The sequence below is a fragment of the Haliotis rubra genome, unplaced genomic scaffold, assembly GCF_003918875.1.
Source record: "Haliotis rubra isolate DU_JTF1 unplaced genomic scaffold, ASM391887v1 Scf271, whole genome shotgun sequence".
NCBI classification, from domain to species: Eukaryota; Metazoa; Mollusca; class Gastropoda; order Lepetellida; family Haliotidae; genus Haliotis; species Haliotis rubra.
Genome location: NW_025766792.1, coordinates 943,644 through 968,840, shown reverse-complemented (window position 1 = coordinate 968,840; position 25,197 = coordinate 943,644). Strand labels below are relative to the sequence as shown.

Genomic DNA, 25,197 nt, shown 5'->3' with positions numbered 1-25,197 from the left:
TGTTTATTTGTGGAAATGTGATGTATAACATGCTTGCCTGAATTTTACATTGAAAAACGTAACAACTTTATTTGTTGAAATACGATGTACAATATGCTAATGGGAAATAAAAAACCAAAAATGAGAGAGAGATACACCATCGGTATATTGGTTTAATTTAGATTGGCAATACTCTGATTATTTTCTAAGAAACCTGGTAATGGTCATTCCACTGTACAAGGTACGTGACTAATTATTGGCCTCAAATGGACTTTTTAAACATTTGTAACAGTTCTGTAGGCATAAACAGCAGCTCTTTTTAAATTGGTCAGGAACACGATATCGAATTATTGGGCTATAGGATGATGTTATGCAATATCCATTGCGTGACTAACTTAAGAGATACGTCAGCGTTACATTGGTTATATTTATATCGGTGTCAGTGTGTACGTCACACTTCACTTACCCCGACAATACTCGGAATTGTGTCACTTCTAGGAAACTGACTGCGCGCCATTGCTGTACGAGCTCCGTTCACAGACACCTGCCTGTCCTACACCTGCCTGTCCTACACCTGCCTCGCACTAAGGTTTCGGGAATGGCGACCTGTTCTGTAAGCATTCAATAGCTAATTTGACATTTGTCTTAGAATCAGCTCTGTGATTGTGGATTGGATGGTACTTTGTCAGAGGTCGTGTCAGGTACATGTGAGAAGGTGGGCGGTGGGGTAGCCTATTGGTTAAAGCGTCGTTTTATTGACGAGACAAACCAAATATCCTCTCTTTCTTATATTGTTAAGGGTGAAATACTGTAAATATTGGTGAAAATAAAAATGGTATTTTCACTGAGTAGAATAGCATGTTATTCCACTGAGTAGAATATCACTTTTGCCTGGAACTACTTTCTGCTCAAGGGCTAGACTGTATTTGGGTAGCGTAACAAAATGCAGACTTACTCGATGTCTTGATCTGCACCACTCGTGAACATATCAACTTTGTGAACATATCAACTCTGTGAACATATCAACTTTGTGAACATATCAACTTTGTGAACATATCAACTTTGTGAACATATCAACTTTGTGAACATATCAACTTTGTGAACATATCAACTCTGTGAATATATCAACTTTGTGAACATATCAACTCTGTGAACATATCAACTTTGTGAACATATCAACTTTGTCAGACCACTCGATGAAATATACTTGTTATTTGACAACATTAACAAAACATCCTCTATATATTCTTCCATGATATAACAAAACCAAAATGGGCGTCTTTACAAAGTCTAGTGGTTAAATCGTTTGCTCGTCACGCCGAAGATCCGGGTACGATTCCCCACATGAATACAATGTGTGAAGCCCATTTCTGGTGTCCCCCGCCGTGATATTACTGGAATAGTGTAAACGTAAGCGTAAAACTCACTCACTCACTCACTGTAAATTAAGAGACACGTCAATATTATAAACGCCCATAGTATCATCTTACATTTAAACAGGTAATACCCTCTCCTATACTCTCACCCAGCAAGAATAACGTTCTATGTCCTATCCTCACTTCTACAAACACATAACTATACTATGACTTTCGAAAAATCTCATTGGAAATGATCATGTGGAGGTAATACAGACGTATAAAGATATAAAGAAAACCAATGTTCATGATGAGACACGTCAGCACTATATACGTCCATAGGATTACCTTACATTCAAACTGGCGTGGCAGATGATGTGTCATGACAGATAAAAGACCAATCTTGGATTCAAACCCACGACCAGCAGATCCTGACAAGTTAGATTGGGGTATTAGGTCTGATATATATTTTGTCTGTTTTTTAAGAGTATGTCAGTCATGATTTACTTCCATGTTACATATATTGCAGGCGGAAACTGAGGGAAACAGCCAAACCCTGATCGATAGCCCAGGCATTCCATGGAACCAATGGCCTAAAAAAAAGAAGAAAATAGCAGGAATCTACGTTATCAAACAGGATGGATTGGTCATCTACGTTGGGAGGTCCAAAGATATAGAACAACGCCTGAAGTCACACTGCTACGGGAAGGTGCAAGCCATCGACGAACACATTGCTGATACCGCTCCCAAGTGGCTCAGCTACAACTATGTGATTGACCCCGACCAGAAGTGTAATGAGCACTGTTATATAGACCACATTACTCAGTTGCAAAGAGGTCAGAGGCCGGAGTTCAACAGAACTAGGGGAGATGCGTGTACCCATTGTCAGAGAAGAAAACCCGGTGACAAGGATACAGAATGTGCGATTCTCTGAAACGAAATCCAGAATGTCACGAATCAGTTAAAGAAGGAAGTTCATCTGACTTGCCAAAAGCTGGCTGAATAATGTATATATACATCTGAGACTTGTGTTAATCTTTGCCACGTTCATTCACGAAGATATATAAGAGAGTGAGTGAGTGAGTGTGTTAATATTTATCGTCACATCGGCAATATTATATAAAAGAGAAATAAACAAGATGACATTGAAAACTTTGCGTCTTATCTTTTATATCTAAACCTGGATCATCAGTTATATCTAAACATGGATCATCAGTTATATCTAAACCTGGACCGTCAGTTATATCTAAACATGGACCATCAGTTATATCTAAACCTTGATCATCAGTTATATCTAAACCAGGGTCATGAGTTATGTCTAAATCTGGACCATCAGTTATATCTAAACCTGGATCAGTTATATCTAAACCTGGATTATCAGCTATATCTAAACCTTGATTATCAGTTGTGTCTAAACCTGGACCATCAGTTATATCTAAACCTGGATCATCAGTTATATCTAAACCTCGATCATCAGTTATATCTAAACCTGGACCATCAGTTATATGTAAACCTGGATCATCAGTTATATCTAAACATGGACCATCAGTTATATCTCCCTCCCTCGCTGGCCAGGACAGTTGTGTCTAAACCTGGACCATCAGTTATATCTAAACCTGGATCATCAGTTATATCTAAACCTCGATCAACAGTTATATCTAAACCTGGACCATCAGTTATATCTAAACCTCGACCATCAGTTATATCTAAACCTGGATCATCAGTTATATCTAAACCTCGATCAACAGTTATATCTAAACCTAGACCATCAGTTATATCTAAACCTGGACCATCAGTTAAATCTGGATCATCAGTTATATCTAACGCTGGATAATCAATGTAATAATGATAATTATCGGTGTAATAATGATAATTATCGGTGTAATAATATACTCATGAAGGGAAACTACGTCAATAGGCGTGACATCCGTCATAAGCGATTATTAGCTATATTGAACGTAACCGTTGAGTTGTTCCGTATTTCATTCACCCACGCATCCACTCCCTCCCCTCCCCCACTCCCTCCCTCCTCCGCTGGCCAGGACAGTCACGTCGCCGTCAGAAGTACGTAGTTGCGCGTGTCTTATCCCTTACTTCTGCCAGAACTCATCGTCATGAGTTCGAATCCCTGATTATCGACCTTAGTCACGTGTGGCATCGTTACACGTGTTTTACAGAGGCGACACAGCCTTATATAACCAACACCTTCTTCAGAGACCCTATCACTCTGCCTCTACTCTGTCTCTCTGTTTCAGTTGCTGTTTTATTATGTTGGCTGCTGCCGGCGATAATACTCGACAACAGAGCAGTGGGAGATCACTGTTCAATGAAGTCTACATTCTTGTGGATGTCTGTTTTTGCATCAGCAAGTTGTTATGGTTGAAATAAATAAAAAAATATTTACTTTAAATAATTTTGCACTCGACGGGAAACATATGTTATATGTTAATATGTAACAACGTCAGAGATAAGGTTTCCCCCGAAACTGATTCCAACTGACGTCAAATGCAAAATAGCGGTGCATTATATTAATGGTTGAAATCAACAAGAAATCAGTAACACCAGGTGTTCGCGAAAAGGGTAAACCTGTTCTGCCTTACTGGTATCATCCGTCCCAAACACAATATGCATAAAAAATATGCAAGAAAAAGTTTGTTCTTAGACGCAGTCGTACGCCAGCAAATAACGGATCAGAAACACGATCTTCACCCAAAGCATAGATGCACAATAATTGATAAGTATTTACTCATATGGAACAGCAAATGTCCTGAAAGAATAAAATGTTGTGCTTGTCTTTATGCCGTATATGCGGTGGTGATCTTCATGTACAACATGCGGTGGTGATCTTCATGTAAAACTTACAGTTGTGCCCAATAGCTTAGCATGTGATATTCACAGACCATTTTAGTACGAGATATACACATAACCGCAGCAGTTTGGGATCACAGAACACATAGAAGCACATGATCTTCACCCGGAAGCATAATGGCACATGATCTTCACTCAAAGCATGGCACGTTATAAATGATGGTAGAAAGGTCAGAAACCTGAGTAATCATTTAACATCACGACTATAATTTTCTTCGGCCCATTGTGTAATGTGAGTGAGTGAGTGAGTGAGTGAGTGAGTGGGTGAGAACTAGGGATCTGCAGTGCACTGGACTGACATGTTAGCTACTGAGCTGTAAATATTGTTTTGGAGTGTGCAAATATGTTAAAACTATGTTCTTATTACATAAAGGGTATCTATTAATTCTGAGTATTAGGGTAACATATAATCCGTGAAGATCCGGGTTACAATTGGACTTCAGCAACCCATGCTTCTCGTAACAGACTACTAAGGGGATCGGGTGGTCAGGTTCGCTAACTTGGTTGACACATGTCATCCTATCGATGCTCATGTGGATGATCAAAGACTCGAGATTATTTACAGACCGCCGCCATGTAGCTAAAATATTGCTGAGTGCGGCGTAAAACAACAAAGAAAACAAGGGGTAATATCGGGTACAATATATTCATGTAATTCACAAATGACCAGTAGTAATGCTCAAGATTCATGACTAACAGTAGCGGGAAGGAATGCGAAGGACAATTTCTGCCGTGCTGTGACTGGACAGTAAGTACGACCTTTAATATCCAAATAGTTACGAGAAATGTAAACGCACGGCGCCATCTGTAACAACCTGTTCGTCATTCGTCGTAATGATATGAAACTACACGATTGTTTACAAGGAGTTGTATAAATACATAAATGCGGATCTTTTCAAAGTTCACTTATCTGCTACTCTATCCCGCTGTAGTGGAAATCGTCCCCTGTCGTGATATTGCTGGAATATTGCTAAAAGCGGCGTAAAACCAAACTCACTCACTCACTCTAGTGGAAATCCGCTGGAAACAATATATACACGTTTGTCTGAATATCATCAATTCCCCATGCCCAGAAATAATACATTTAATGCTATGAAAAGAAACGCAAAGATGATTTCTCATATAGTTATACATAATTACAGTATAGAGGAAATAACATAGGCGGGCCTTTATCTTGAATTTATTTATGTTTTGTTCACTGTCCACTGACAATACGAGTAATTTCTGACTCGACAAAATGCCGCAGTGTAGCACTGAGTATTGATCACTACTTGCCACGATTCAAGCTTTATATCAAAACAAACAATCATTTAGATCCAATTAAAAGCTTTGAATGCTTGAAAATCCTGGCTGCTCACATAAATTTAATTTTCTCTCAATACCACGAAAACATGATACACGAACCCTCATGGCTGACATGGCAAACTAATATTTGTTTCAAACACATATTTACCAAAGTTAACGCGGATGATATCCAGATAAAGAAGTCATCGTCAATGAAAATATTAATCATAACACTACTCACACATATTCTTGACCCTTTGCGATGCTACAAGTTTTCATCAGCGTCGTGAACATGGGCCATGTGCTCTCGTCGACTTGAGTCGCCCGGATCACTTTACCGACAGGGGCCAAAACAAACCCGGATCACTTTACCGACAGGCACAAGTAAACCCTGGATAAGTATTCTGGCAAAATTCAATTTGAATATCATTTCCAACACATAGGAGTCAAATGACATTACGAACAAAAAACTGTTACAGGTGATTGAGATCACAATGGAAGTGTTGATGGACAACAAATGACACATGAAGAAAGGTCAAGTTCAAAGATGTCACTATAGCAGGGTCAAGGTGAGGCATAGATAACCAAAACTCTGCTGGGGTGTGAGGTCGTTTATTTCAGCAAGTGGTCCCCCCCTCGTCAAAAATAGCGAAAAATGACCACAAAATAATAATCGTTTGTTAACAACTTTTTTATTCGGGTGTCCAAAATTATGAGACAAATCATAAGAGTTGGTCTGTCGATTTCATGTGACGGTTCCGCCCGTAACCCCCGCTGGAAATGTATTCTATTAATAGGATTATTTCGAGGGTTTAGGGTTAGGTTTAGGGGTTTAGGGTTACGGTTAGGGTGTGGTTTAGGGTTAACACGGAAATCTTTCCCATTACTTATTGCACATATGGAATACGAATTATGATATTACATCATTACGCATAACGTAATGCCAATACATACATACAATGCAATACACACAAGATAGGCAATAATAAACTATTACGCATTATTCGTAATTGTAACATACACATGATTCATCACCACGCATTACTTGATGGTACTATGTATAATACATGGATATAACACATACATATACACATACCCTGGGGGTGGTACAAGGAACAGCACCAATCATATAGACGGGGACTTATCTGTTATAATATTAGATTATAAATATAATATGCAAGGTAATGTGGAGTAGCTTCAGGGCTACATTCATAAACACAGAATTACCTCCAAACATTAATAATTGCACTTATCATAGTTAAAACATAGCAACTTATATCAAAACACATTCTCTCATCTCACACATTCATTGAAAGGATAGTAAAGATAAGAATATATTAGAGATGCTTATTTATGTTTGTAGCTTAGGATTGGAAAACTAACATGATTGCATATAGTACACCTACATGCTATACAATATAATACTTATTTATATGACAGTAAGTAGATATATTTTTATTATGACTGACTTACTGAGTTTGGTTTTACTCCGCTTTTAGCAATATTCCAGCAACATCACGGTGGGGGGACACCAGAAATGGGCTTCACACATTGTACCCATGTGGGGATTCGAACCCGGGTCTTCGGCGTGACGAGCCAACGCTTTAACCATTAGGCTACCCCACCGCCCCTTTTATTATGAAGGCACTGTAAGAATTAACTGCAATATTACTGTAATTAAATAAATACTAACCTTAATGTTACACTTTGTCTGTCCATGCTCAAACGGGGCAAAGAGGCAGTGCAGAATGAGTCAAATTGTACATGAAGTCCGTGAGACCAATCAGCGGAGAAGCGTCATGGCTTGGGCAATTGGCGAGGGAGTGTTGTGATCACATGGCTTCCTATTTATATATTGCCTGTCAACAGACAGACGACTGATCTTACTGAATTTTCGCTTGCTATTTTTTGTAATAAAGGCAACTGATTTTGCATCTAAAGTGGTATTGACGATCTCGGGTAAATAATATTGATGCTTGTTTGCTTTTTGTATAACTTTACTTCCCGATTTCCATTGTCAATAGGGGCGGTGGGGTAGCCTAATGGTTAAAGCGTTGGCTCGTCACGCCGAAGACCCGGGTTCGAATCCCCACATGGGTACAATGTGTGAAGTCCATTTCTGGTGTCCCCCGCCGTGATGTTGCTGGAATATTGCTAAAAGTGGCGTAAAACCAAACTCAGTCAGTCAGCCATTGTCAATAAAACTTCTCAGGACAGCGACTGGGCACCCGCCCTACCAGTGAAACTGTTTGTGCACTTCGATCGCACACGTACTCACCCGATATAGCGCGTGCAATGCAATCGTCGAAATCACCAGAACGTATTCAGCTCGTGTTGGGATATTCTTGTCATAACTCTACTTTTTACTCTACTCTCTGTCAATTTTCTTTACTTAAGACCATAAATGTGTCAGGAACACGATATCAAATTATAAGGCTATATGATGACGTTATGCAATGTCCATTGTGTGACAAAGTTAAGAGATACGTCAGCGTTACATTGGTTATATTTATATCGGTGTCAGTGTGTAAGTGACACTTCACATACCCCGACAATACTCGGAATTGTATCACCTCTAGAAAGTTGACTGTGCGCCATTGCTGTACAAGCTCCGTTCACAGATACCTGCCTTACACTAAGGTTTCGGGAATGGCGAACTGTTCTGTAAGTTTTCAATAGCTAATTTGACATTTGTCTTAGAATCAGCTCTGTGATTGTGGATTGGATGGTACTTTTGTCAGAGGTCGTGTCAGGTACATGTGAGAAGGTGGGCGATGGGGTAGCATATTGGTTAAAGCGTCGTGTTATTGACGAGAGAAACCAAATATCCTCTCTATATTCTTCCATGATATATCAAAATCGAAATGGACGTCTTTACAAAGTCTAGTGGTTAAAGCGTTTGCTCATCACGCCGAAGCCAGTTCGTCAGAGCTAGAAGATCAATTCCAGGACTATATATCAAGGTCTAATGTATCGGAATCATACAATTGTTTTAATAAGTGTATGAAATAATGTGCTGACATCTTCAAAAAAACTCCCATAAACAAACGCCTCTCCAGCAAGGTAGATAATTGGTATGATAGTGAATGTAGACATGCCAAACTGCTGCGAGAATGTTACTCCCATTCGTCACCACTCGCCCCTTTCCGTAACCTCCAAGAAGACTCGTCCCCCACTCGTTATCATTCGTCACCACTCGCCCCTTTCCGTAACCTCCAAGAAGACTCGTCCCGATGCTTGTTATGTGCGAGAATACAACAAACCAATCAGAACGCGCGTAAATGAGTGCGGTGCTTTGATAAAAATAATCCCGAGTACTTAAATCGTTTATGGCATTATGTCATTGTTTAAAGAATCATGAAAAATATATATCGTCATATTGAAAGTACAAAGAACGTAGCTAACAGGATTTTGCTGGCTATTATGAAGTTTTTAATAAGAATCATGCGAATGACGGTGAGAGATTCAAAAACACACACGTGCGTGTGTTGACAAAACGGCACTCATGGGTCCAACAGAGTGTATTTCTGACGATCTTGCGGGCTTGTTATAGAGATTGTACGTGCGCTTCGACCAATTTTAGGAACTGCAATTATAATCGCTTCGCGTTTCAAAACAATAATATCATACTTGTATGTAACTGATCAACCTTAATCTTTAAGGGCTTATATTTCACAGTTCTGGGGATATTTTAGTCTGACTGTTTTTTGGTCATTCATATTTTGTTTCAGCGAATTCATTTAAAATTCCACAAGGGGTGTGACAGCAAGGTTACACGAATGTTCAGTTTGAGAAACATTTTAAAGTAATTTTTTTGAGTATCTGCTTTGGGATTTAATGTAGCCGAAAAAATATTATTTTATTTGTACATTCAATAAAACAATTCCCATTTTTGATTATTAAACCCTATTAAAAAAATTAACATAATTGGAAATATAAGGTTAACAGTTGGTAATAACTACATTAGAATATGTCTTTAACAAGTATGTTTTTCTCCTTTTAGTTGTATCAAAGAGGATTAATTCTTTAAGATAAATAGGTTAAAAAAAACAAAACAAAAAACAACCTAGCAGTACAATGTACATGTGCTGCGGTGATATTAAGAAACATTGGAATCAAACAGGGATAGAGTTATCGTTCTTGTTTAAAGTAGTTCTGATGTTCATGCGCCAATATGAAATCCTTCCAGTGGGGCACGAGTCGCTATTCGGCTTGTCCCGGAATAACACGAGTGGGTCACGAATGCGCCCGTGCAGTACGTGATGAGCGTTAACTTCATTGAATGTGCATGCCCCCTTGTAATACAACTGACTGACTGACTGAGTTTAGTTTTACGCCGCTTTTAGCAATATTCCAGCAATATCACGGCGGGGGACACCAGAAATGGGCTTAACACATTGTGCCCATGTGAGGAATCGAACCCGGGTCTTCGGCGTGACGAGCCAACGCTTTAACCACTAGGCGGATCACCTTTCGAATCCGTCCACATTATTAAGGTGAATATTTAAGGTACTAAAAAACATAATCTTGGATTGTTAACATTCAACCGTCACGTCATACGAGCAGCATCGTATGTTTCTAATTAAAGCTTATAAGATCCTTGTCAAGACTTATCAACTTTTGTTTTTAATGAAGTTTTTGATGGACTAAGTGCACAAACGCTCAAACATTTCGTAACCAGATACAGTTTCTTTTGAGAGATGAACTTTATTAAGTGACCATCTTCCATATATCCAGGAATCGATTGTGTGAGTGAGTGAGTCGGGTTTTATGCCACAGGAATTTACAGCTGAGTACACCAGACATTTCTTCACACATTGTATCCATATTTGGAATCGAACCCGGAAGTCCGAAGTCTTTCACCACTATTACCCTCACCGCCCCTAGCCCCATTAGAGTCAAGTCTAGATTCCATGCTAAACTAAACTCTCATGTCGGCTCCTTTTCAGTTTTCAAGGTAGTTGCATGTTTCTATCAAAATTAGATATTTGATGAGACCAAGTGATAATCTACATAATTTTTTGTAACGAAAATATTAAAAATATTGCTACGTTTATTCATTTCATTGCCATTACATTAATAATGCCGTCATTATACTCTCGAGAGTGGAATGTTTAGTCAAATTTATTCATGACCTATCCTTTAAATAATTATATGGCTTTATAGAGCTAAAAAAAGAAGTATTAATTATATAATTATGAAGAAATAGGCATGTCAGTGATAATGTCAGGTGTCGTCTTTCAGTAGTTAACAAAGCCTATTGTCCTCACGTGACAACAATGGGATGTATTTGATGACGTCATGCTGGGACAGAGACGGGAGATGTGAATGTTGAACAATAGGTTAGGGGTTAGACTGACAAAAAAGTTCATAGTAAAAAAAAAAAATATAATGAAAAGGAGCCCTGCGACTTTCTTCATTTGAGGAAATCTAGACTTGCCACATTTTCTAGACTTGTGTGGGCTTTCTTGGATATATTTGCTTCAGGGTCTGTACGAGAGACTAGTTAGGGGTCATCAATATCACATAATTTCATAAAAATGTCCATTTATATTTACAACCTTTTATTGGTGAGTATATTTAAGAATAGAATTCGCTATTCGATTAAACAGGTATGAACATCAAAACCGGTTTCACTTTGTGCATTTGCTTCATCAAATACCTATCAATAACTTCATAGAATACATATTTAATCATATACACACCAAAATATTTTAACGATACGGTACGAAATCAGTGATGTCGTTAATTCAAGATTAATCGTCAACGACTGAAAATAGCCAGCCTCCATTTACGTCAAAGTATTTGTTTGTTTGTTGTTTAACGCCGCACTCAGTATTCCAGGTATATGGCTATCATAATCGAGTTTGGACCACACAATCCAGTGATCAATATCATGAGCATAGATCTACGCAGTTGGGATACGATGAGATGTGTCAACCAGGTCAACGAGCATGACCACCCGATCCCGTTAGTCGTCTCTTACAAGCACGGGTTACTGAATATCCGTCGCAATATTTAGATCCAATTGGTCGTTAAAAGCAAAACAGAAGGTTTTATGAATATGTCGCCGAAAATCAGTGATGTCACGGAAGACGGCGGAAGGAGGAAGCACGCCCCACACAATGTGCACAATAAGTATTTGTTGCCCACGCCGCACAGCGGTCCTCGTGTAAGCAGCAAATCGATAATCAATTGACGGATCAGAAAATTTGATGACACGATAATTCACTAACCAAATATAAGAAAGGTTGATTATGTTTACTGTGTACACTGAGATATGTGTTTATAAGTATACAAAACAACGCGCGTCCTGCCAGCATTCAGGATATTGTTTGAGAATAATGGGTGTGGTGGCCTTCATTTCCGAAATTAATGATTCTCACTAAATGCCTAAGCCAGGTGGTTAAATCGTCACGCTGAGGACAGGGTTCGAATCCACATTTATACTGTAAATGAGGCACTTTGTGTAATGGCTCCATGGCAATGAGCCCTGAATGCATTAAAACGATCAAGTTCCATTTACGAACATTTCAGAGAGCGTCATATGTTTGTTCAAGATCGTCATTTAAGGTTTTACGGTTGATTTTTTGGAAGACTTTTCCAACTTTGACGTATCGGGGACAAAAGTATTCCATACAATTCCTAATTTTGAATGGTATCATGTGGTTTTCGTTGTATTTCATACGACAAATTGACGTTCCTTTGCATGTGTTTATGATGTATTTTGAGCGCACGTATTTCCAAAACACTGTAACATATTCCCTAATACATATAAATAATAATGGTATGCACTTATCAAGTGACATGGCAGGCATACCCACATCATCATATGAACATCGTTGTAGGACTGCCATTGTGATGTCGTTCGGAGATGGACATATTCAGACAACGTGGCTACTTTCACTAGGGGTAGCCTAGTGGTTAAAGCGTTCGCTCGTCACGCTGAAGACCCGGGTTCAATTCCCCACATGGGTACAATGTGTGAAGCCCATTTCTGGAGTCCCCCGCCGTGATATTGCTGGAATGTTGCTAAAAGCGGCGTAAAACTAAACTCACTCACTCACTATGTAACGCCAAACGTCACCCAGGTCTCTGACCTTCATCACCATGGTGAAACCCACGAGATTTCATTATCGGGTACAATCAACCAGACCCACACCTTATAGTGGTAGGCTAGAGACCGATAATTATGCTTCTTTAACACCATATTGAGAATCATCATTATAGACCATGCCTACACAAGTGAAGGTTATGTTATATGTTACGTATACTCTCCAAAATGAAACCCATATGTGATATTGATATAGGAAATTTCAAATGTTTTTCAAAATTAGTGTTTGATGTTATAATATTGCCAATATAAAGCTGGTTTTTGTACATGGAACGGATGCACATCGAAAAACGCATCTGTGGAAGCTTTAATGCACGTTTACGTTCGAAAGTGTCATCTTGTATAAAAATGTCATTGAGAAAGGGTTTCGCAATATGCACGTGCGGTTCTGAGGAATCATTGCAGAGACAATGCATATATTAGGCCGTTTTGCATTTAGACGGTCATTGGCATTTGTTGGCGAAAAGGAAGAATATCGCTATCATGCCGCCACTCACTGCTATAGCTCGAAACATTCCCATTGGGCGTCTGGAGGCTTGGGGAGAGTTAATTTGGCGTTGACCTCAATGTTCACCAGACTCCTTTCAGTCGTGTGTGTGTGTGTGTGTGTGCGTGCTTTTGTTTGTGTGTGCGTGTGTGCGTGCGTGCGTGCGTGCGTGCGTGCGTGCGTGCGTCACAGTGTTATTACGTCGGCCTGTAAATTGTGCAATGATATTTACCAGCGTCCAGTAATTCAACAGAACGGCGCTTATTCAGTGATTGTAACCCCTGAAGATCCGGTTAGAATGAAACCTCAGTAACCCATATTTGTCGTAAGAGTGGGATCGGGTAGTCAGGTTCGCTGACTTGGTTGACATATGTCATCGGTTCCCAACTGCGTAGATCGATGCTCATGCTGTTGATCACTGGATTGTCTGGTCCAGACTCGATTATTTACAGACAGCCGCCATATAGCTGGAATATTGCTGAGTGCGGCGTTAAACAACAAACCAACCAACCAGCCACTATATTTCAAACACATATTTCAAACATCAACGCTTAAAAATTACACTATTTAAAAATGATTTAATCATTTATGAAATACTGCAAACTATACAAGTGCTTTAAACATACAGAGAAACACGAATTTGATTTTGTTCTCGATGCTAGGTCTGGTAACTATGGTTTCCTCAGAGGAACCAAACCCAGGGATCGCCATATCTGGAAGTGATGGAAACACCGTTTGGCACTACACGGGACAAGCAGTCTCTCTTGTGTTACTTCTACACTACTCACACTTTGCTAAGGATCACAAAAATCACAACTTTACTTAAAACGTAGATTTATAATTTGAAATTGTTCCATTTAAAACTAGATAAATAATGATATGGTAACCCCTCTTTAGTCAAAAAGTCACTTTTAAATCTAACTTTTATGCACTTGATACATAAGTACATGTAACCATAAAAATGGTTTTCATGGCACCAATCAACCATTTTGCCAAATCATGGAACCAGTCATTGACAAATATACAACACATGTCAATATCAGGTATGGGATCCACAAGATCCAATGACATACTGAACCCTAGGATCCATGCTTACAAATAAGCTTAGGTATTTAAACAAAATTTGACCCCACGTAATAGTTTTCTGATGAATCCATGATTTGATCCTTACCAAAGTGTGAATAGTATACAACCAAAGTTTGTTTAGGAATAAAGCAGTTCTCAAAGAGTAATCACATTCAGTTCAAAGTCCTTTTCAACCACGTTTCCAGTTGAGTCAGTGCCTCTGTAGGTGTACACACCTGCCTCCGATCTCGATATGTTAGATAGATAAAATCTCTTCATAAAAACATACTCATATCTGTATTCATGAAAAGGAACTTCCATCAATTCTTTTCGTCCATCAGCATGCCTTTTCCATAATGTTATGCCTTCAGGATCGTTACCAACAATGGCTGATAATGTTGCACAAGTTCGTCCTTCTATACAAAAGTATTCCAAGGAATCTGCTTAACTCTTAAAAGCCAAGAGAACCTTCAGGATACGGGTTCCGGTGATGTGCCATTCTTGAGAGTAATGGTCTGTTCATTGCCGTATGCCCTCAAGGGAACCTCTACTGTGCATGTACATACCAACATAGACAGCTCCTTCGTAATCCTCGCCGCCACGGTTGACGACCAACGTGTGTTCATCGTAATCAACGAATTCTTTCGTATTGGTTTTCTCAATAATCCCAGGAAGTTCGAGCTAGCATCAAACACCGTGTCGGTATTGTTCCTACTGAATGAGTACATACCGAACACTAACCCGTTGTCAAACGGATGCCTGCTTTCATTTCTCTTGGCAGTTTGAACTCTGATTTCCACAGTTTCACCTTTGTTGAAAACAATCTCGTCTTCAACGTTGGTCTTCAGGAGAAGCTGTTTAACTCTGAGCTGTGTCGTGTTTTTCACGTTGACGAACACTTTACTTTGCCATCTTCTGTCAGAACTTTCAAACAACACTTCATACCTCGGCGTTGCCGATGTTGCGCTGACAACACCGTGGCCATCTGCGAAGGTGTTCCTGAAGTCGTTATCTTCAAAAATGCCAACAAACCCACTGAATGTCTTCTCGGCCACCCGGACGAAGACGCCGCTTTGAGCTGTGTATTGCAGCTCAAAGGAATATGTGCTTGTCTCGCTTCTGTTCTCAGTATTAGGATCTGAAATGATGGCTCAAACTTCGTCACACTATCCGTGGTCTCAGATGTCGTCACAGCATCCGTTGTCGCAGACGTCGTCACACCATCCGTGGTCTCAGATGTCGTCACAGCATCCGTTGTCGCAGACGTCGTCACACCATCCGTTGTCGCAGACGTCGTCACACTATCCGTGGTCTCAGATGTCGTCACAGCAGCCCTTTGTCGCAGACGTCGTCACACTATCCGTTGTCTCCAGACGTCGTCACACCTTCCGTTGTAGCTGGTTTCCGCGGGCGACTGTGAGTATTTCCTGTTGCTGAGGCAAAATGTGGAACTTCATCATTTTGGTGAACGATGCTCGGATCCTGTTCAGGAACTGTGGCACATTCTGTATCCATGAATACAGAACAAACAAGTAAAGAACAAAGATTCGCTAATAAAGCAGAAAACCCTTCTCTCGTTGCATCATGACGAAGCCGCAAGTGAACTACTGCCAAATTGGCATTGTGTGATACGGAACAACGAGTTTATAGAATGTCAGAGACTAAAGTTCAGAGTGATTAAAAGTAGGGACGTGATCTGAATCTGTTTGTTCTGACCTTCCATTACTCGGCCATTTTACAATTGTTGATAACTGTTCCCAGACACAGCATGACTGACTCATGCTCAGAAAAAACTCCATCGAGATCAAATAAATCAATGTTTATAGGTAGTTAAAATTACTGTAAGCCAACCCATGTTTCAGATATGGCGAATGTGTCGTGTGCGCGTGCTGTTTCACTCCACTTTAGCGATATGTCAGTTGTTTCTTTGTTCTGGCTACAGACAACTGTGTTTCGTTTGGCGCCTATTTGGCGATATCGCCGTTATATCATGGCTCTTTGTCTCTGGGTGAAGTTTGTTCGGGGGTTGCAATCAGAGATAGGTTAGTCTGTCTCACAGTCCCTGAACCACATTATTTTCTCAACTGCCTAGCCCTCCTGCAATGCTAAAGCTCTAAATGAAGCAGTCTAGATTTCCCCAGGTTCAGGAATCTCCCAACTCACTGGGGATCATTTCCAAATCTAAATGGGTTTATTTGTTACTATCAATATCAGATATACTTATGTCCATAATGGTTGTCACCCCCTTTTTGATAACTAAGTGTTTTTGTTTTTTACGGCTTTTCAGTTTTCACTTGTTAATCCTTCCAGTTTGTTTAATGGCTTTATTGAAACTAAATTATGTTACTAACATTGATGAGGTGAAATTGGGTTTTACGTCGTGCTTGAGAATATTTCACTCATATGACGACGTGCATGTATATGTGTGTGTGCGGCTGCTTGTACTAGCCCAGACTGAAGCTGGCTTTATAGTGCTAGCCCACTGAGATACCATGCCGCAGTGAAGCATGAATACCCACTCCAGACACATTATACCGACTCCGAGCCGACCAGTCCTTATTGTACCCATTAATGCCGAGCGCCAGACGGGGACCAACAAGTACCATATTTTAACGTCTTTTGGTATGACGCGGTCGGGGATCGAACCCGCGACCTTCCACTCTCCGGGCGGACGCTCTAACCACTACACCACGGAGGTGGTCGTTACTTAACATTGAATAATTGTCTTAAGAACTTTATACGTCTACGATTTTAGTAAACGACTACACAAAGACATGCTCCCTAAAAACTACTCACTTTTACACGTGCGACTGACTTATGAATAAGCTTAGCTTTATTCAATACAAAATTTGTTGCAGATTAGATTTTGAGGACAACTGTCTCAGAACATTCATGATCAGTTGTCAGGAAAATGATGAGTCAATAGCGAGAAGCTCTGCTACGTGACTAAAAGGAGGTAATCCGTCGCCTCATGCTATCACCAAGGTTGTTGACAATGTCTCGTCCTGTAGAGTTCCAGATTCGAACCAAGGTTGTACCTAAGTCATCCAGATTTCCAGGAGGGACTACCAACTGTCGCACTTGCCTGTCCAGGTGGCCCTCACATGTGCCTCAATTGGATTAATGTCTGACTTTTTTCGCTGGCCAGTGCAAACTGTTAACACCCTTCCTTTCAGAAAGCGCCAACGGCCCTGGCACGATGTGGAGCAGCCTCATTATCCTTGCAGCAGGAGCTTGTTGCCGTATACTTGACGTGCATGTGGAATCAAATGGTTTTCCAAAAATGTCGTTTTCATGAACAACACGAAGTTCTGTTTTTCCATTGTAATGAATCCACCCCATACCAAAACAGAAACAGAACCACGCCCGCAACTTCTGACCTTCCACACAATCTTTTATAAACCTTTCTCCAGTCAATCGTCGAACTCGAATTCTTCTATCTACCCTCTGTAGAAGGAAATCGGGATTCGTCAGAAAAAGATGACATAACGCCATTATCGTCACCACTCGCCCCCTTTCCGTAACCTCCAAAAAGACTCGTCCCCCTATCGAAGCTTGTTATACAACAAACCAATCAGAACGCGTAAATGAGCGCGGTGCTTTGATAAAAAATAATCCTGAGTACTTAAAATCGTTTATGGCATTATGTCATTGTTTAAAGAATCATGAAAAATATATCGTCATATTGAAAGTACAAAGAACGTAGCTAACAGGATTTTGCTGGCTATTATGAAGTTTTTAATAAGAATCATGCGATTGACGGTGAGAGATTCAAATACACACGTGCGTTTGTTGACATAACGGCTCGCATGGTCCAACGGAGTGTATTTCTAACGATCTGCGGCAGGCTTGTTATGGAGATTGTACGTGCGCTTCGACCAATTTTAGGAAATGTAATTATAATCGCTACGAGTTTCAAAACAATAATATCATACTTTGTATGTAACTGATTAACCTTAATCTTTTAACATTGGGCTTATATTTCACATCTCTGGGGATATTTTAGTCTGACTGTTTTTGGTCATTCATATATTTTTTCAGCGAATTCATTTTAAAATTCCACCTGGGGTGTGACAGCAAGGTTACACGAACGTTCAGTTTGAGAAACATTTTAAAGTCATTTCTTTGAGTATCTGCTTTGGGATTTAATGTAGCCGAAAACATATTATTTTATTTGTATATTCAATAAAACAATTCCTATTTTTGATTATTAAACCCTATTAAAATAATTAACATAATTGGAAATATAAAGTGAACAGCTGGTAATAACTACATTGGAATATGATGTCTTTAACAAATATGTTTTTCTCCTTTAGTTGTATCAAAGAGAGGATTAATTCCCTTAAGATAAATAAGTAAACAAAAACAAAAACAACAACCTAGCAATACAATGTACATGTGCTTCGGTGATATTAAGAAACATTGGAATCAAACAGGGATAGAGTTATCGTTCTCGTTTAAAGTAGTTCTGATGTTCATGCGCCAATATGAAATCCTTCCAGAGGGGCACGAGTCGCTATTCGGCTTGTCCCGGAATAACACGAGTTGGTTACGAATGATGACGCCAATGTTGTAACGTTATGTTACGATGACGTTGAGCCCAGTCAAGTCGACGTTGCTTATGCAGAGCTAACAGAAGTTGTCGACGGACAGGTCTTCTTGCCTTGCACCACCTCTCGAGCGTTTGTTTCAATTGACTGTGATACATACAACTGTGATTAACGTACAATTTCCAAACCGGAAGTCATGCAATCGTCAAGTTCAGCCGTTCGCGAGGTGGGCCTCCAAGTTTCGGGGTATATTTTCTGTTTTTTGGTGTGTTATTTTGTTTCCCAAGTATCAATGTCCATAGGGTTAGGTAGTTTAGCAGCTCATATATCACAAACGCTCGGGTTTGTGGTGCCAGTGGCTTCAAATATGGGTTAGACGATTCCAGTCGTGTGTAGCAATGCGATGACCGCGGTGCGGAAAGTTGTTCTTAAAGGGCCTCTTCCATGTATGTGCTATTATAGCTCGATCGACCTATAGGCATATAGCTCGTCTGAACTACTATAGCTTGATCTAACTATTATAGGTCGTTTTCAGGTTCTCCCCGACCTGCATAGTACAACGCTTGCATTGCGTATTGTTCGAGTTATTACATATCAAAAGTAAACAGAAACAAAAAAACAAAACAAATATAGGTGTTTTCGTTATCTTCACACCATTGCTCTACATGTGTCTATTCGAAATAAAACGGTTACGGTAGTATTCCTCAAAATAATAACCAAACCAAAACATACTCACTAAACAGAGTTCAAGGTGAAAATCTATCTGGCACAGATCGCATAGAGTAACCCGCGAAAGAGCGCCAGTCGTAGTACAACGCTTGCATTGCGTACTTTTAAATTGCGACATATCAAAGGTTTTTAAGAAACACACATATGGGTGTTTCGTTATATTCACATTATCAGACATGGATGAGTGCCATGATATTCGAAATAAACCAGTGGTATTACTCAAAATGATGACCTAACCAAAACATACACACTGATCAGAGTTCAAAGTGAAAATCTATCTGGCACAGATCGCATGAAGTAACCCATGAGAGAACACCAGTCGTAGTACAACGCTTTGCATTGCGTGTTCTGTCTTGTTACGACATGTCAAAAGTTTTAAAGAAAAACACATATGGGTGTTTCGTTATTCACATAATTTCATACATAGATGAGTGCTGGTACCTGTTGTGTAAAATTATAACAATTCCAAAACACACTCATTGAGTAGAGTCCGCGTTTGAAAAGAAAATCCACACAGCACGGATGGCAAAATAGTTCGGTAGAAATACACCAATCATACCACAACGGTTGCATTTCGTACTGTTCGCTCGTCTAACTTATCAAAAAGTTTAAGAAAAACACATTATGGGTGTTTCGTTATATTCACATTTTTCAGTATTATAGACGAGTGCTCTACATGTTGTTTCTATTCGAAATAGAACGGTAGTATTTCAAAAGAAGCAATTCCACAGCATACTCACTGAGTATAGTCCAAGTAGTCCAAGTGAAAATCCACGTAGTACAGATCACAAAATAATCCAGAGACAGAACGCAAATCATAATACAACTTGTATTCCGTACTGTTCGAGATACGGCCACGTGTTACGACTGCACGTGATTTTCGTGTTCACTGTTATCCTAGTGGTATGAGCACTACTTGTGTCCTTTCCGCCAACGGGATTTCTAAATGAGGTGAGGTGAAATTGGGTTTAACGTCGTGCTTGAGAATATTTCGCTCATATGACGACGTGCATGCGTGTGTATATATATGTGCGGCTGCTTGTACTAGCCCAGACTGAAGCTGGTTTTATAGTGCTAGCCCACTGAGATAACATGCCGCAGTGAAGCATGAATACCCCACTCAGACACATTATACTGACTCCAAGCCGACCAGTCCTTGTTGTACCCATTAAAGCCGAGCACCAGGCAGGGACAATATGCTCTAGAAGTGCAAGATTCTGTAGAATCTAAAAGACAATATTTGTTATTATGCATTTCAAGTGTGAAAATGGTGGTATTAATGAGTTTAGTTTTACGCCGCTTTTAGCAATATTCCAGCAATATCACGGCGGGGACACCAGAAATGGGCTTCAACACATTGTGCCCATGTGAGGAATCGAACCTGGGTCTTCGGCGTGACGAGCCAACGCTTTAACCACTAGGCGGATCACCTTTCGAATCCGTCCACATTATTAAGGTGAATATTTAAGGTACTAAAACATAATCTTGGATTGTTAACATTCAACTGTCACGTCATATACGAGCAGCATCGTATGTTTCTAATTAAAGCTTATAAGATCCTTGTCAAGACTTATCAACTTTTGTTTTTAATGAAGTTTTGATGGACTAAGTGCACAAACGCTCAAACATTTCGTAACCAGATACAGTTTCTTTGAGAGATGAACTTTATTAAGGACCATCTTCCATATATCCAGGAATCGATTGTGTGAGGGAGTGAGTCGGGTTTTATGCCACAGGAATTTACAGCTGAGTACACCAGACATTTCTTCACACATTGTATCCATATTTGGAATCGAACCCGGAAGTCCGGGAAGTCTTTCACCACTATTACTCCTCACTGCCCTAAGGCAGCCCCATTAGAGTCAAGTCTAGATTCCATGCTAAACTAAACTCCTCATGTCGGCTCCTTTTCAGTTTTCAGTTTGAAGTTGCATGTTTCTATCAAAATTAGATATTTGATGAGACCAAGCGATAATCTACATAATTTTTGTAACGAAAATATTAAAAATATTGCTACGTTTATTCATTTCATTGCCATTACATTAATAATGCCGTCATTATACTCTCGAGAGTGGAATGTTTAGTCAAATTTATTCATGACCTATCCTTTAAATAATTATATGGCTTTATAGAGCTAAAAAAAGAAGTATTAATTATATAATTATGAAGAAATAGGCATGTCAGTGATAATGTCAGGTGTCGTCTTTCAGTAGTTAACAAAGCCCGGTATTGTCCTCACGTGACAACAATGGGATGTATTTGATGACGTCATGCTGGGACAGAGACGGAGATGTGGAATGTTGAACAATAGGTTAGGGGTTAGACTGACAAAAAGTTCATAGTAAAAAAAATATAATGAAAAGGAGCCCCTCTCGCGACTTTCTTCATTTGAGGAAATCTAGACTTGCCACATTTTCTAGACTTGTGTGGGCTTTCTTGGATATATTTGCTTCAGGGTCTGTACGAGAGACTAGTTAGGGGTCATCAATATCACATAATTTCATAAAAATGTCCATTTATATTTACAACCTTTTATTGGTGAGTATATTTAAGAATAGAATTCGCTATTCGATTAAACAGGTATGAACATCAAAACCGGTTTCACTTTGTGCATTTGCTTCATCAAATACCTATCAATAACTTCATAGAATACATATTTAATCATATACACACCAAAATATTTTAACGATACGGTACGAAATCAGTGATGTCGTTAATTCAAGATTAATCGTCAACGACTGAAAATAGCCAGCCTCCATTTACGTCAAAGTATTTGTTTGTTTGTTGTTTAACGCCGCACTCAGTATTCCAGGTATATGGCTATCATAATCGAGTTTGGACCACACAATCCAGTGATCAATATCATGAGCATAGATCTACGCAGTTGGGATACGATGAGATGTGTCAACCAGGTCAACGAGCATGACCACCCGATCCCGTTAGTCGTCTCTTACAAGCACGGGTTACTGAATATCCGTCGCAATATTTAGATCCAATTGGTCGTTAAAAGCAAAACAGAAGGTTTTATGAATATGTCGCCGAAAATCAGTGATGTCACGGAAGACGGCGGAAGGAGGAAGCACGCCCCACACAATGTGCACAATAAGTATTTGTTGCCCACGCCGCACAGCGGTCCTCGTGTAAGCAGCAAATCGATAATCAATTGACGGATCAGAAAATTTGATGACACGATAATTCACTAACCAAATATAAGAAAGGTTGATTATGTTTACTGTGTACACTGAGATATGTGTTTATAAGTATACAAAACAACGCGCGTCCTGCCAGCATTCAGGATATTGTTTGAGAATAATGGGTGTGGTGGCCTTCATTTCCGAAATTAATGATTCTCACTAAATGCCTAAGCCAGGTGGTTAAATCGTCACGCTGAGGACAGGGTTCGAATCCACATTTATACTGTAAATGAGGCACTTTGTGTACGGCTCCCATGGCAATGAGCCCTGAATGCATTAAAACGATCAAGTTCCATTTACGAACATTTCAGAGAGCGTCATATGTTTGTTCAAGATCGTCATTTAAGGTTTTACGGTTGATTTTTTGGAAGACTTTTCCAACTTTGACGTATCGGGGACAAAAGTATTCCATACAATTCCTAATTTTGAATGGTATCATGTGGTTTTCGTTGTATTTCATACGACAAATTGACGTTCCTTTGCATGTGTTTATGATGTATTTTGAGCGCACGTATTTCCAAAACACTGTAACATATTCCCTAATACATATAAATAATAATGGTATGCACTTATCAAGTGACATGGCAGGCATACCCACATCATCATATGAACATCGTTGTAGGACTGCCATTGTGATGTCGTTCGGAGATGGACATATTCAGACAACGTGGCTACTTTCACTAGGGGGTAGCCTAGTGGTTAAAGCGTTCGCTCGTCACGCTGAAGACCCGGGTTCAATTCCCCACATGGGTACAATGTGTGAAGCCCATTTCTGGAGTCCCCCGCCGTGATATTGCTGGAATGTTGCTAAAAGCGGCGTAAAACTAAACTCACTCACTCACTATGTAACGCCAAACGTCACCCAGGTCTCTGACCTTCATCACCATGGTGAAACCCACGAGATTTCATTATCGGGTACAATCAACCAGACCCACACCTTATAGTGGTAGGCTAGAGACCGATAATTATGCTTCTTTAACACCATATTGAGAATCATCATTATAGACCATGCCTACACAAGTGAAGGTTATGTTATATGTTACGTATACTCTCCAAAATGAAACCCATATGTGATATTGATATAGGAAATTTCAAATGTTTTCAAAAATTAGTGTTTGATGTTATAATATTGCCAATATAAAGCTGGTTTTTGTACATGGAACGGATGCACATCGAAAAACGCATCTGTGGAAGCTTTAATGCACGTTTACGTTCGAAAGTGTCATCTTGTATAAAAATGTCATTGAGAAAGGGTTTCGCAATATGCACGTGCGGTTCTGAGGAATCATTGCAGAGACAATGCATATATTAGGCCGTTTTGCATTTAGACGGTCATTGGCATTTGTTGGCGAAAAGGAAGAATATCGCTATCATGCCGCCACTCACTGCTATAGCTCGAAACATTCCCATTGGGCGTCTGGAGGCTTGGGGAGAGTTAATTTGGCGTTGACCTCAATGTTCACCAGACTCCTTTCAGTCGTGTGTGTGTGTGTGTGTGTGCGTGCTTTTGTTTGTGTGTGCGTGTGTGCGTGCGTGCGTGCGTGCGTGCGTGCGTGCGTGCGTCACAGTGTTATTACGTCGGCCTGTAAATTGTGCAATGATATTTACCAGCGTCCAGTAATTCAACAGAACGGCGCTTATTCAGTGATTGTAACCCCTGAAGATCCGGTTAGAATGAAACCTCAGTAACCCATATTTGTCGTAAGAGTGGGATCGGGTAGTCAGGTTCGCTGACTTGGTTGACATATGTCATCGGTTCCCAACTGCGTAGATCGATGCTCATGCTGTTGATCACTGGATTGTCTGGTCCAGACTCGATTATTTACAGACAGCCGCCATATAGCTGGAATATTGCTGAGTGCGGCGTTAAACAACAAACCAACCAACCAGCCACTATATTTCAAACACATATTTCAAACATCAACGCTTAAAAAATTACACTATTTAAAATGATTTAATCATTTATGAAATACTGCAAACTATACAAGTGCTTTAAACATACAGAGAAACACGAATTTGATTTTGTTCTCGATGCTAGGTCTGGTAACTATGGTTTCCCAGAGGAACCAAACCCCAGGGATCGCCATATCTGGAAGTGATGGAAACACCGTTTGGCACTACACGGGACAAGCAGTCTCTCTTGTGTTACTTCTACACTACTCACACTTTGCTAAGGATCACAAAAAATCACAACTTTACTTAAACGTAGATTTATAATTTGAAATTGTTCCATTTAAAACTAGATAAATAATGATATGGTAACCCCTCTTTAGTCAAAAAGTCACTTTTTTAAATCTAACTTTATGCACTTGATACATAAGTACATGTAACCATAAAAATGGTTTTCATGGCACCAATCAACCATTTTGCAAATCATGGAACCAGTCATTGACAAATATACAACACATGTCAATATCAGGTATGGGATCCACAAGATCCAATGACATACTGAACCCTAGGATCCATGCTTACAAATAAGCTTAGGTATTTAAACAAAATTTGACCCCACGTAATAGTTTTCTGATGAATCCATGATTTGATCCTTACCAAAGTGTGAATAGTATACAACCAA

The 25,197-nt window shown here is 39.7% G+C and overlaps 2 protein-coding genes and 1 long non-coding RNA gene across 5 annotated transcripts in view; 2 read left to right on the top strand and 1 right to left on the bottom strand.

The window, feature by feature from the left end:
- LOC124280673 (endoglucanase A-like) overlaps nucleotides 1–20,285 on the bottom strand; it is a 51,955-nt gene extending 31,670 nt beyond the window's left edge. The window contains exon 1 of one of the 3 annotated variants that reach the window (XM_046716668.1): nucleotides 20,172–20,285. In XM_046716668.1, coding sequence (XP_046572624.1) covers nucleotides 20,172–20,250 — 79 coding nt within the window. In that variant the 5' untranslated portion in view covers nucleotides 20,251–20,285. Of the gene's footprint in view, nucleotides 1–5,727; nucleotides 5,824–20,171 lie in introns of those variants that run through there. The other 2 variants (XM_046716665.1, XM_046716669.1) reach the window with 2 other exon arrangements.
- On the top strand, nucleotides 437–2,486 carry LOC124280675. Its single transcript, XM_046716671.1, has 2 exons — nucleotides 437–592; nucleotides 1,864–2,486. The coding sequence occupies exons 1-2, from the start codon at nucleotides 578–580 to the stop codon at nucleotides 2,266–2,268; spliced, it is 420 nt and encodes a 139-aa protein (XP_046572627.1). The 5' UTR covers nucleotides 437–577; the 3' UTR covers nucleotides 2,269–2,486.
- LOC124280677 lies at nucleotides 8,075–24,699 on the top strand. The gene is made up of 4 exons (XR_006899741.1): nucleotides 8,075–8,150; nucleotides 18,762–18,766; nucleotides 21,601–21,610; nucleotides 24,687–24,699. It is a non-coding gene; the product is annotated as an uncharacterized LOC124280677 (long non-coding RNA).
- Nucleotides 24,700–25,197: the final 498 nt, after the last annotated feature.